This window comes from Protobothrops mucrosquamatus, unplaced genomic scaffold (assembly GCF_001527695.2).
Source record: "Protobothrops mucrosquamatus isolate PMUCROS unplaced genomic scaffold, P.Mucros_1.0 scaffold140, whole genome shotgun sequence".
In the NCBI taxonomy this organism is placed as follows: domain Eukaryota; kingdom Metazoa; phylum Chordata; class Lepidosauria; order Squamata; family Viperidae; genus Protobothrops; species Protobothrops mucrosquamatus.
The window spans coordinates 7,009-19,512 of NW_015386506.1; the positions used below are offsets into that span (position 1 = coordinate 7,009).

The following is a 12,504-nucleotide window of genomic DNA, read 5'->3' on the forward strand; positions in this document are numbered from 1 at the left end:
TGATAAAAAAAATGCAACACAAATTCGCAGCATAACAGGAATGAAATTGCCTTTTGCTAACACCTTGTCTCAGCCAGTTTATGGAACTTCAACTGGTGCACCAAGTTTGCAAAACTACTACTTATCAAACTCAAACTATCCAGCAGAAGTGACAAGTAAAAGAATGCCTCCAATGGGGATGCCACCATTTCATTTCACGTCTCCCCTTAATTTGCCTCCTTTATACAAGAAACCTAGAAACATTGTCAGACACTTAAACATGCCAAATGAGTCATTAAGCAAATTAATGCCAAAGGAAAGATCTCTTCACAGGGGAGAAAACATTATCGAACAACTATTAAACAAATCTGCAGAACTCAAAGGCTACAGAAAGAAAAAGGAATACATTCATGTCATATAAAATTGGAATGCAGGACTGGGCAATTCATAGGAAGGAATAGCTACAGCGGTGAGTTATGAGTATGGAGAAGAACATGAACATTTTCCCCCCAAATGTAATTTATATATTGGGAAAAGACATGGAGTATCAACTGCCAGCAACTGAAGAGAAGATGGGGAGGAATTTTTTTTTTTTTTCCCCCACAGGAGCCACCGTTAGTAACAGCAGCAAAGCAATGGGCAGCTATAAAGATTGTTTCTCAAACTGATAAGAATTTCAGTGACTACTACCTAAAATCAGAGTGCAGATCCTCTCTCCCCCCATCCCCCAAAATCTGAAAAATCAACTTTGCCATACCACAACGAAGCTATGAAAAAAAATTAATCAGATGTCCCTAATGTAAAAAGATTTGTTTTGATTCTAAAGAGAAGACAGTTTACTTTATAACAGTCTTGTTTTCTTCTCAGTAAAGTTTGCCTATGAGAATTCTGTGGGATTCTGCTTGGAAAAAAGTTTTACTTTTGGTTGGCAGCTATCACCAGTTGGACGGTAATCTTCTGTTTTCAAGTTCGGTAGGCAATTTCTTTCAGGCCAAAGATATCATTTGATGTTGCTTATATGTTGATGAATACATTTAAAAAAATTGGGCAGAACTAGGACAAAAACATGTCTAAGGTGAAGGCCACTCTCAAAAAAGGGGAAAAAATAGTATGGCTCAAATGCTTTTTTAATGTGTATTGTAAAAGTTGCCATCTTTATGATGCTGCTATAATTATGAAGTGGGTAATAAATCAACTATTCTGAACTGAACATCTTTATAGGAAAAACACTCTGCATGGCACGTTCGTACAGCACCTCACATAATTATTTTTCAAAATGCATTTTTAGATGATCAAGAATGCTACAGTATAATAGCTTTTTACCTTCTGTTAATCAGTGTTAACTAATAAAATGGCTTGCAAAAATTCCTGTAAAACTAAAATCCATACAATCTCTCTAGGTCAGAAATAAACAAAATAAGGAATGTACTGCTTGAAACAAATTTTGGCAGAAGAGATGGCTGCTCTGTGAGCAGCAGAAAAGACCATCAAGTTGTATGAAACTGATCCATAAGCCATGTATTACCAACTCTGATTTAAAGCATAATGATAGCTTAACCTCTTTTCTTTTATCATATTTTGATAAGTTAGTCTTTGCTTTGATAGACTGTTCCATTGTTCCGCAGTGAACTAATCTTGATCATAATGAAAGACAACTGAGAAATGGATTAAATCAGAGGTCCCCAACCCCCGATTCATGGACCGGCACCAGGCCACAAAACTGGGCTTTGCAAACAAACGAAGCCCCATCCATGGGATGCAGGCAGCACATGAAACCACATCCCTTCCGGTCCATGGAAAAACCTCTCCCCACAGATCCAGTTCCTGGTGCCTAAAAGGTTGGGGGCCTCTGGATTAAATAAATAAAAACTCATTAAAGCCAGCAATCATGCTCGTCTTAAATTAGTTATTTGTTAATTCTTCTGACTCTTTCTATAAATGCACTGAACTTTACAAAATAGGCCAGTTCATGTTTGGTTAAGTTCAATCCAGTACATAAAAACCTCTACTCTAACAAATAGTTGGGGGGGGGAATTATCTTTTTAAGATGTTACAATATTTTTAATTTGCTAAATCATTCAACTTATCTTAATTTAGGAAGGGATGAACCAGTAATTTAAATAGAGGGAATGTCTAAATATCTAAATCATACAAAACCATACACCCCAATTTATTTATTTGTTCAATTAATTTAATCCTTTTGTTATCCCCTTAAATCACTATATATTTTTGCTATTATTTTTTAAATGGCAGATTACAAGCAGAAAGATTTGGTGAAAAAGGCATATGTACATTTTTAATAGCAATAACAAAAAGCAGTGGGGGGACATTTCACCAGGACACTCTGCCACTGAACTAAGGCCTATTATTATTGCTTAAGAGATTCAACAATACAGTATTTCTTGAGGATTTTCCCACACTGAACATTGGTGAATTACCTCCTGCAGAGTTTGGATGACTTCAATGTTTCTGTTCAAGACCACTGTGGGAAAACTGGCTTCTTCCCCAGCTTCCTAAGATACAAGTCATTGAATGCTTAGGAAAGATGTGGCCAAGAAGTTCATCTGTGCCAAGGAAAACTTTTGTGGCGGTCAAAGATCTGCTGCTTTCCTCGGACATAGCCCAGGTTCTACTGAGGCAAAAGTCCCCAGTTCTCCAACCTGCATTACCACCAAGTTCACAGTTTCAAATATCACATGCACCACCTCTATTGAAATGTCTTTGATCTGTTTGAAATGTTGAAAGGGCATGGCTTCCATTGCTGTGGCTCTTCGCCGCAATCTTTTTCCATCTCAAATCATGGAGCAACCCAGGCTCATTTATGCTCTAGCCTAGTGATGGCGAACCTTTTAGAGACCGAGTGCCCAAACTGCAACCCAAAACCCACTTATGCATCGTCGGGTGCCGGGTGGGTGTGGCCCATTGGGTGGGTGTGGCCCATTGGGTGGGCCTGGCTGCAGTGGTAACAGCAGACTGGGTGGGACTAAAAAGTTCAATCAATCAATTCCAACTTTGCAAGAACTTTTTCCCCCCACAAGTAGTAGAACTTGACTGATTGATTGAATCTTTTTTTTTTTGTACACGGCGGTGGAGGCCTAAAGCGAAAAGATTTTATAAAACCCAGCTGAAGGCCTAGGACTGGGGCGACGGCGCACGTGCCCACAGAGAGGGCTCTGAGTGCCGCCTCTGGCACCCATGCCATAGGTTTGCCACCACTGCTCTAGCCTCCACTGATTATGTCCCCCTCTGGGCACTCAAACAGATTAGATTACAACGAAATTGGTACCAGAATTTCCATTGCTACGCAGGGCAGTTAAGCGAGTCGTGCCCAATTTTATTACCATTTTTGCGATGGCAGTTAAGCTAATCACTGCAGTTGTTAAATGAATCATGCCATTGTTAAGCAAATCTGGCTTATCCCATTGACTTTGCTTCTCAGAAGTCGGCTAGGAAGGTCGCAAATGGCAAACATATGATTCTGGGATGCTGCAACCATTGTAAATATATATTGCCTGAATTCTGATCATCTGACATTGGGGATGCTGTGACAATTAGAAGTGTTTAAGTCACTTTTTTTCCAATGCCATTAGAACTTCAAAAAGCCGCTAAACAAATAATGTAAATGTGAAGACTGTAGTATTGTTTTTATTTGTACAACAGTAACAGCTGCTTTTAAAAAATATTTAATATTTTAATTTTTGTAACCCATATTGAGGTTTACACATCTGTGAGATAGGCACCTATATACATTGGGGTGGGGTGATAAATGTAATTTCTCCCCCCTCCCCGTAGGATGTACAACACTAAAGGATGCTGTTAACAGAGAAAACAAAGACATGCTGTGAACTTCAGTCAATCAAAGAGACCGTTTTCCTATTACAACAGTAGCAGCTTTCTTTTCTCCTTATCAGCTTTTTCGCCATCTTTTACTGAACTATAATAACTATAACAGGCAGCAGGTGAACCCTAGCAATAGTTCTTTACCAATATTGGAGGGGGGGGGGATATTCCAGGAATGATAACCTGAGATTTGTATTGAAGGGAGATCGTATCTGGCTATCTAAAATCTACCTTTATAGCAGGCCCTGTCGCTCGACACACTCGCTTCAATTTTCGTCAGAAGTGGGGGAAAAGAAGCTTTTTTCCTCTGCGTTGACATTTCTTCAAGAGCCAAGAGGTACATCGCCTCCCCTCGCCCCCAGTTTCTATGGAAACCGGTCAACCTCCCCCCCCCACACACTTCCATCGCGCCACTGTACAAAGACAGATGACCTCGCCCAAGAGTTCTGCGCATGACCCACGAGGACCCTATCAGGGTGGGGCTGAAATGGCTGTACTCAGGCGTGCCCAATACACTCAACAACCCGAAGCGGTACTGCGCGTGCGTAACTCCCTGACAAAGGGGGAAAAAAAATAGTAGTAAACGAAGCGAAAAATCGGATAAGGCGGCAAAAAAACCCAACCCCCAACTCCTCCTAACTTGTGTTCTCCGCTTGCCGTACAAGGCGAAGAACGGCCCAGGCGGGCGTCGCGCATGCGCGGTGCCGGCGTCCGCGGTTCCTCTACTTCCTTCTTCCGGCCGTCGCCGCTTTTGGGGAGACGGTGCAGGGTGCCGCTTCTTTGCAGGACTGAGGTGGACGCGGCGATGGCGAAGCACACGGTCTCCTCCGCGCGCTTCCGCCGCGTCGATGTGGACGAGTACGACGAGAACAAGTTCGTGGATGAGGAGGACGGCGGGGATGGGCAGGTGGGGCCGGACGAGGGCGAGGTGGACTCGTGCTTGAGGCAATATCCTTCTGCTTCCTCGGCGGCGGGCGGGGCACGCCATTCTCGGTGGGAGTGCAGCTCCCCCCAGCACCGGCAGTAGCCCCCTGGGTTACGGCGACCCCATGTATCCGACCTCTGGAGAGCAGCAAAGAAGCACGGAAATTGGTGGGTCTTTGATGCCCTCCAGGGACTTTTGCAAATATTAGGGTTGCCAGGTGTCCACTATTTGAGTGGACAGTCCACTTTTTTCACATTATGTTCACTATTTTTTTTTCACAAAATAGCGGACATTTTTTTTATTCAAAAGCTTTATGATGAAATGGTACGTAATCTAAAGCTGTACAGTCTACTTTTTTTTACTACTTAACACCCCCCCACCCCGCTTGTCCGCTATTTTTTGGAAGCAGACCTGGCAACCCTATTTGCAATCCGACTGAGGTCGTCCCAGTTACTATGATTGTTGGTTCGTTTTTGTCTTGGTTTTAAAAAGAGTTCCTTACTTAATCTATTTCAATGTTGTTCCTGAAGTTCGAACAAAGTTCGTTCGGTCTTGGCCTCACCCCCGTCTAAATTGCAATGGGAATGGGGCTAATGAATGAATAGAGCGAGGATCGCAGCTTGGAGCGTTTTTAATTTAGATGGTACTTATAGGGCACACTGTTTTACTTGTGATTAGTAGCCTGGGAACTGGAAAATCGTTTGGACATTCTGCCTGTTGCTCTTGAGATGCTGCATCTGGGTTAGAGCAGTTCATTATTTAACCCAGCTCAATAGCCTGCAAATGTTTTGGTTCATCAAATAGGTTTTTCAGAGAAGAAAAGAAAAAAAAAAACTATGAATAGACAGTTGAAAAAAACCTTTACTGTGTTTTAAACCACAGTATCTTATTTTAACTATAGGTTTAGTGTAAATAAGGCTGCAGTAATTCAGATTAGATGTGGGTTATTTTTAGAATCCTCCCAAGAAGTACTGAAATAAACTAATTCTTGATTCTTGGCTTTTTAAAATGAAAAATCATGCTGTTATTTGGAAGTATTGCCATTTTTAAATAATGCTGATGTTTGTATAAACCTCTATGGTGGAATTTTGCTTTCCATTTTTTTTTCTTTTTTTTAAAAAAACAAGTTTTATTAATTTTCCAATTTTACAAAGCTCCAGGTATTAAGGAAGCATCATGGTGGTTGGGTAATCCATAGTCCAATAACAAGCTCTTTCATACCTTTTCTAATAAGTTTCCATACTCCTTGAGAAAAAAATTAATTGCTTAATATGACCTGAATTTTCAAGTCTGATCTCAAATGATTAAATTTGGATTTTTCTTGGAGCTTACTTTTGCACACATTTAATAGATTTAAAGTGATGAAATTGAGAGGAGTCTTGATTATAGTTTCCCCATTTCCTCTTCTCAGAAAAGGAAGTATATGGCTTCTGCAGTGGTTTTCTTTTTATAGAAACAGTTATATCTACAATGCTTCTTAATATAAGAGATGTTACAAGTATATGTAGGAATAGAACCCATTGATATGTTATTTGTGCCTCTTGTTCACAGCTGTTTGCTTATTAAGGCTAGTTTTTAATCATACTAGTAACTATTCTTATCTTTGTATATGTTGCATGGTTTCATAAGTTTAGGTAACAAAAGATATTGGAAAAAATGTATTCCAGTATCAGCATGTTTCATTGTTTAATAGCTGAGTTGAAGTTCAGTGGTATTTTGATAGTTCAGATCTATGGATCTTGTTGCACTGTGGGCTTTCAGCTAAAAACTAGTTAAGCTGCCAAAATTTGTTTTAACATCTCAGTAACAAACTATTGATTGTTTCATTGTTCAGAGACACTTGCCCAAATATGCTAAATTAATGCTACTTTTAGAGTGGGCAATCGTTGTTAATTGCGAAGTCATGACCATCGCGACCCCATGGACAACGTTCCTCCAGGCCTTCCTACCCTCTACCATCTTCTGGAGTCCATCTAAGCTCACGCCTACTGCTTCAAGGACTCCATCCAGCCACCTCATTCTCTGTTGTCCCTTTCTTCTGTTGCCCTCAATCTTTCCCAGCATTAGGCCCTTCTCCAATGAGTCCTTCCTTCTCATTAGGTGGGCAATAGGAGGGCATTTTTCAAAATATATCAACGAGATTTGAATTGAAAGCCACAAATTCACAAAAGAGCATTTGGCGAGCTACTTATTTATCAATTCCTGTCTCTTCTGCAGCATGAAGTTGTTAAATGTATCAAATTATCTTATTATCTTTATTATTTTCTGTCTTTTCAACAAAGAAAAATGCAATTCGTGATTGCTAACAAGTAATATTGGCTTGGCTTTAGTGTGAAATGATATTTTCTAGGAAATATAACTTGTGGAGGAATTGCAACAGGATTTCCATTTTCTAGATCTGGAAAACTCTTGTAATCACTCACATGGCTCGTACAAGAATCCCAAATAACATGTCTGAAGCACTTCTAATACTTGAAATGTGATATATTATTAGTAATAACATTGATTCTAAAGACTGGCAAGTTAGCCTTAACTGCTTTTCACAGGAAATATGATGGCAGCCTTACAGGCAGCTCTGAAGAATCCTCCAATTAATACAAAGAGTCAAGCTGTAAAGGTATGTATGGTAACAGTATTTTTTAAACTACAAAAATTGTCATTGGTAACCTATTCTGCAGAACAGAATATTTTCAATAAAACATCTAAAGAACACAGGGTTGACTTGTGGTTTTGCAGCCTTACTTTTAAGAAGAAACAGAATAACAAGCAGAGTTAGTGAGGTAGTTCTTGACTTAAAAGCACTACAGGAACTGGAAAATTAGTTGTTAAACAGTATGAACATTAAGTGAAGCATCACATGACCACAACTGATTATATGACCTTTTACATTAATGAGACATTATGTGACCGCACCTTGAATTTGCAATCTTCCTTTCCAGCTTCCCCATTGACTTTGCTTGCTAGATGCTGGCTGGGAAGGTTGGAAAGGGCAATCATGTGATCATGGGGTGCTTGCAACTGTTTTTATAAATGCACAATGGTTGTTGAACACTCAACTCACAATTACGTGATTGCAGGGATGCTATGGCAGTTGTAAGCGTGAGGACCAGTTGTAAGCCACTATTTTTCAGCACTGTTGTAACTTTACATGGTTGCTAAAAGAATGGTCATAATTGGACCACTTGTACAAAATCAGTCTACTTAAATCGGTGACTTAATGTAACATGACCATTTAAAAAAATATTTTAGCACGAACAGAGAACAGACGTAATTTCTCATTTGTCTGTTTCTTAATGGTGTGTTGAATTTCTGTATTTTTATCTTTAATATATTAAATTTAAATAAATTTAAATAGCTTTAAATTCTGTATTCTTTAAATTCAAGTTTGTTTTGCTTCATTTAAAAATACTATCTTTCAGCTTTGGAAGTGGATACTGATATGTGGAAGGATCGTAGTCTTGCTGATATAAATGACACTAATATGAACTTTGAATTCCTAGGATTACATAAGAAAGGTTGATGTCGCTGACAATACCTGCAGTAGGGATAGGAATATTTTTGGCATTATAAATAATTTATAATAGCCTTATACCTTGAAAATATAAGTGCTATCTATGGATAGCTAAGTGCAGTGAAGGTATTGCATGATAAATATATGCTTCCAGTTTGGAAATATAAATGTTCCTGCACTGTTCATTGCTTTTTCTTGGCGAGAAGAGCTTCTCAGGAAGTAGGAAAGAATTGTTTTGTAATTCTTGCTGTAAGGTCCATCTTAAGGAAGGAAGGAAGGAAGGACTGTATACAATCTATGAACATGAGATTTCATACTGCAATCCTATATATACTTAGTAAAAGTCTGTATTATTGATTTCAATGGGACTTATAGGCCATACATCTAAGTCAGAGCAAGTTACAGATTCAAGGACATATTCAGCCAGAATGGCACTAAAAATGAAATTAGTACATATATTAAAATTAATGACATCTAACACAAAAGTAATACCTAGTACGAAAAAGTGGTGTTGGAAGGACAAAAAGAGAAAAAAATATCTTTTTTTTTAATAAGATTATTGCAGTGGCCTAATTTGGTGGGTTATGGTTCAGTATATCATGGAATGCCTTTATTTGTGTGCCATCCACACATAATCAGAAGTCTTAACAATATATGTTCTTGAATGATTCCTAAATATTAGTTATTTCTGCATTAATAAGCCATATTTTTGCTTGCTGCTTGTTGAATATATTAAACATTAATATTATAGCTTAATGGATTTCAAATAGATGTGTACTGGTTTGTAATCTACATCTGCAGACAGAGTCGTGGGGCCTTCTATATGACTCTTTCTTTCTGTCTCCAGGATCGTGCAGAGAGCATTGTCCTGAAGGTGCTCATCTCTTTCAAAGCCAATGACATTGAAAAAGCGGTGCAATCTTTGGATAAAAATGGAGTTGATCTATTAATGAAATACATCTACAAAGGTTTTGAGAGTCCCTCTGACAACAGCAGCGCTGTCTTGCTGCAGTGGCATGAAAAGGTATGTTACTCCAGGTAGCAGATTTTTTTTTATTCTTATTAATGAGCCCCCTAAACTATTTTCTTGAGTTGGTAAGTTTATATACATTTTCAGCTTGCTCATATTTAGAAAGACTTCTGCTCAACATTGGAAAAAACAGGCTTTCAATACACCTGATTGGAAATGAGGTTTTCATTTCACGGTTTGCTGTTTCGTTTCTAAGTCCTCACATTAACAGGTTGTCATGTCTTAATGCAAGGGTTCTGTTATTTTGGATTTCTCTAAAGCATATAAAAAAAGGAAGAGCCACAGATACCCAAAGAATACAGCCGGAAAAGTCACATAGAAGAACTAAAAAGACAGGTGCCTAGAACTTCAAAAAGAAAATATATGTAAAGCGTGAAGAGCTTTTACAAAGATAAAATTATACATAGGCTGGAAAATAATGTCTAATCAAGAACAGTCCTAGATTACCAATGAAAAGAAATAAGATAAGATAAGAGAACCTTTATTGTCATTTTTTACTGTGGGCACAATGGCACACACATCAAAAATGAAATTTAGTTGCCCGCTCTCATAGTGAAACACATACATGACACACACCTAAACATACGATGAACAACATATGTATAGACCCACACCCCTACATATACGTAGCAAATAAATATTAAATACTGTCCATCTTGAATGTATAACGGAAGGAGGAAGCTTGAGAGTTCACAAGGTTAATGCTGTACGGAATGAAACTATGGCTGAATCTGGATGTTCTGCTACGGATACCACGGAGCCCCGTCCTCCCAGAAGGTAACAAGGAAAACAGGTCGTGAAGAGGATGGGTAGTGTCCCAGATAATCTTACGGACCCTGCTCAAGCAACGCTTCTGTGCTATGTCCTGGATGAGAGGGAGGGAACTGCCAATGATTTTTTCGGCCATAATTTTCAACTTTTAGAAAATGAAGGAGCAAGGGAATTCAGCGAGAATGGAAATGCTTCCCCCAGTTGTAAAAACTATCATATTCGTTCATGGGTCATTCAAAACGATTTGAATAAAAGTGACAGGAACTACAATCTAAAGAAAGTAAAACAAACTTTTCAGTTAAGCTATTAAGCGCGTTCTGTGTTCTCTAAATCAGAGCTCACCAACCTTTCAGGGTTGGTGGCCCTGGGAGGGAGGAAAGAACAGATGGTTTTCTGGGAAGGTGAATACATACGCGCATGCATGCAAACACCCGTTGCTCATGTGGGTAGTGCCGCAAATGCCCACGACACTCGCACGGGTGGGGCTGCGAACGGCAATGCTTGCGCAAGTGGAGCTGTATGCGTATGCGCACATGCACGTACATGCACATGCGTGCACCAGCCAGCCACTCACACGGTCCGGTGGCCAATAGGCTGCGACCCAGTAGTGGGTTGGGGACCCCCGCTCTAAATGTTGCTGGCATTTCCCCAATTAGCAATTTATACAGTGAACAAAGACAATGTACATTATAGCAAGAGATTTAGCTGCAAATAGCAAAGGGAACATGATTCTGCCAGTGATTTCTATTGTAATGCAAGCTATTTGTATAGCTATGTCTCTCCTCCCCCTCCTTCATATGATACTAGATTTTTTTTTGTGGATTGCTGATATTTCTTATTTTCTAAACCTGTTTGTAGTATCCCCATTAAAAAATTAATAAATATCCATAATTGTCTTGAGTTCTTACTCCATATGTATGGTTTTTCTGTTTTGCAGGCTCTTGCTGCTGGAGGTGTAGGTTCCATTGTCCGTGTCTTAACTGCCAGGAAAACAGTTTAAGTCCAGCGAAAAATCCCCTTCTGCCATGGGTATTGGAAATGCTGGTACAAGACCAAAAAACCAATTGCCATCACTGCCCTGTGGGTAGCATCTGTCTCTCTCGGCTTGCCTTTTTGCTTTTTCATATCTGTGGCTTAATAGATATATCAAACTTTTTGTGAAATGTTGGATAAATGTAAAAATGAAAATTTGTTTTTAAGAAGAAACCTACAAAGCGTTTTAATAACAAATGCAAATTTTTGCATTGGAGTTAAATTTTCAGAAAATCATGACAAGTCACTGCCTTTCCCTCTTCAGGTGAATCTTCTGAGCAGATGGCAGGGATTGACATCAATATTTTAAATTCCTTAGCTAATCAGGCAGCATTCCATGTAATCTGTAGCAGGTGGGATCGCTTAAAATTGAGAGGGGGGGGAAAAAGCAGGCCTTGCATTTTTTAGTCAAATGCTAAAACTTTGCCACTACCTGGCAAAAGGTCTGTGGAAAGGTTTGTGCATTGTGTAAATGTTTTTATAACAGTTGAATGCAGCCATTCCTAAAGACTTCATTACAATCACTGCTTTTGGGATGAGTTATTTAAGGAAAGGAACAGATCGTGTGAGGGAATTCAGTTTAACAGTTGCTGCTTGATAATGTAATATGTGTAAAAGAGGATTAGGGCAAAACTACATACTGCATTTGACTGGGGCTGCTGCCAAAGAATTTTTCTTTGGGATGACATTTTCCCTTAATTTCTAACTTTCAGTTACCTCTTGCACCATTCTCTGATACTGTTTTTGTGTGTACATAACATAAAATTTGCAATTAACATGACACCAGAATGTGGGACCACAGATTCTATATGTTATACTGGAGCAGTGAGAGAAACGTCACACAGGGATGCTAAATTGGTATTGTTCCCCCTAGTAATTTAATGTATAGTTTTAATTGAAAATACAGACATTCCTTGATCATTATTCAGGTACTGTGACTTAGAGATCTTGAATTTTGCTCTTATTATGGTCATGTTCCAAGTTGTATTAAGTAAGATGATGTTGATCAGGGAGGGGGGAAAAATCGCCTATAACAGTAAAGCATGAATTTCCTAAAAGATGTAGAGCATTCCAGAATGAAAGCAGCTTGAATGTGACTTTGGAGCAGAGCTCACTAGTATATTCCATTCACATTTAATGGAATTATGAAGATTTTGCTCATTTTTATATCTGCTTTTTTTGTAAAATGAAAAATAATAAAATGGTTACTGTTAAATATTAAATTTCAAAGTGTGGTTTTGTTGTCTGTTGCTAATGTATACTTCGAGGAAGAGAAAGGAGAATAATAAGAGTCCTGAAAGACTAATAAGTGATAGGAATGTGCAGTAATCCAGGTTCAGAGAGCAAAGTGTGATTCAGTGTGGGTGTCGTGGTTCCGACAGATGAAACTAACATCGGATGTTTTTGCTTTGATAG

The 12,504-nt window shown here is 38.9% G+C and overlaps 1 protein-coding gene across 1 annotated transcript; it reads left to right on the top strand.

Annotated features, from left to right (window-relative positions):
• The first annotated feature begins 4,526 nt into the window (after positions 1-4,526).
• On the top strand, positions 4,527-12,301 carry ARPC5 (actin related protein 2/3 complex subunit 5). The gene is made up of 4 exons (XM_015813118.1): positions 4,527-4,767; positions 7,289-7,361; positions 9,103-9,279; positions 10,994-12,301. Exons 1-4 carry the CDS (start codon positions 4,625-4,627, stop codon positions 11,054-11,056), a joined length of 456 nt encoding a protein of 151 aa, XP_015668604.1. The 5' UTR covers positions 4,527-4,624; the 3' UTR covers positions 11,057-12,301.
• Positions 12,302-12,504: the final 203 nt, after the last annotated feature.

Coding starts and splice junctions, on each gene's coding strand:
- ARPC5 (XM_015813118.1), top strand. CDS start 4,625: ATGGCGAAGCACACGGTCTCCTCCGCGCGCTTCCGCCGCGTCGATGTG. Junction 4,768..7,288: donor GTGGACTCGTGCTTGAGGCA/ATATCCTTCTGC, acceptor ACTGCTTTTCAC/AGGAAATATGATGGCAGCCT. Junction 9,280..10,993: donor TGCTGCAGTGGCATGAAAAG/GTATGTTACTCC, acceptor TCTGTTTTGCAG/GCTCTTGCTGCTGGAGGTGT.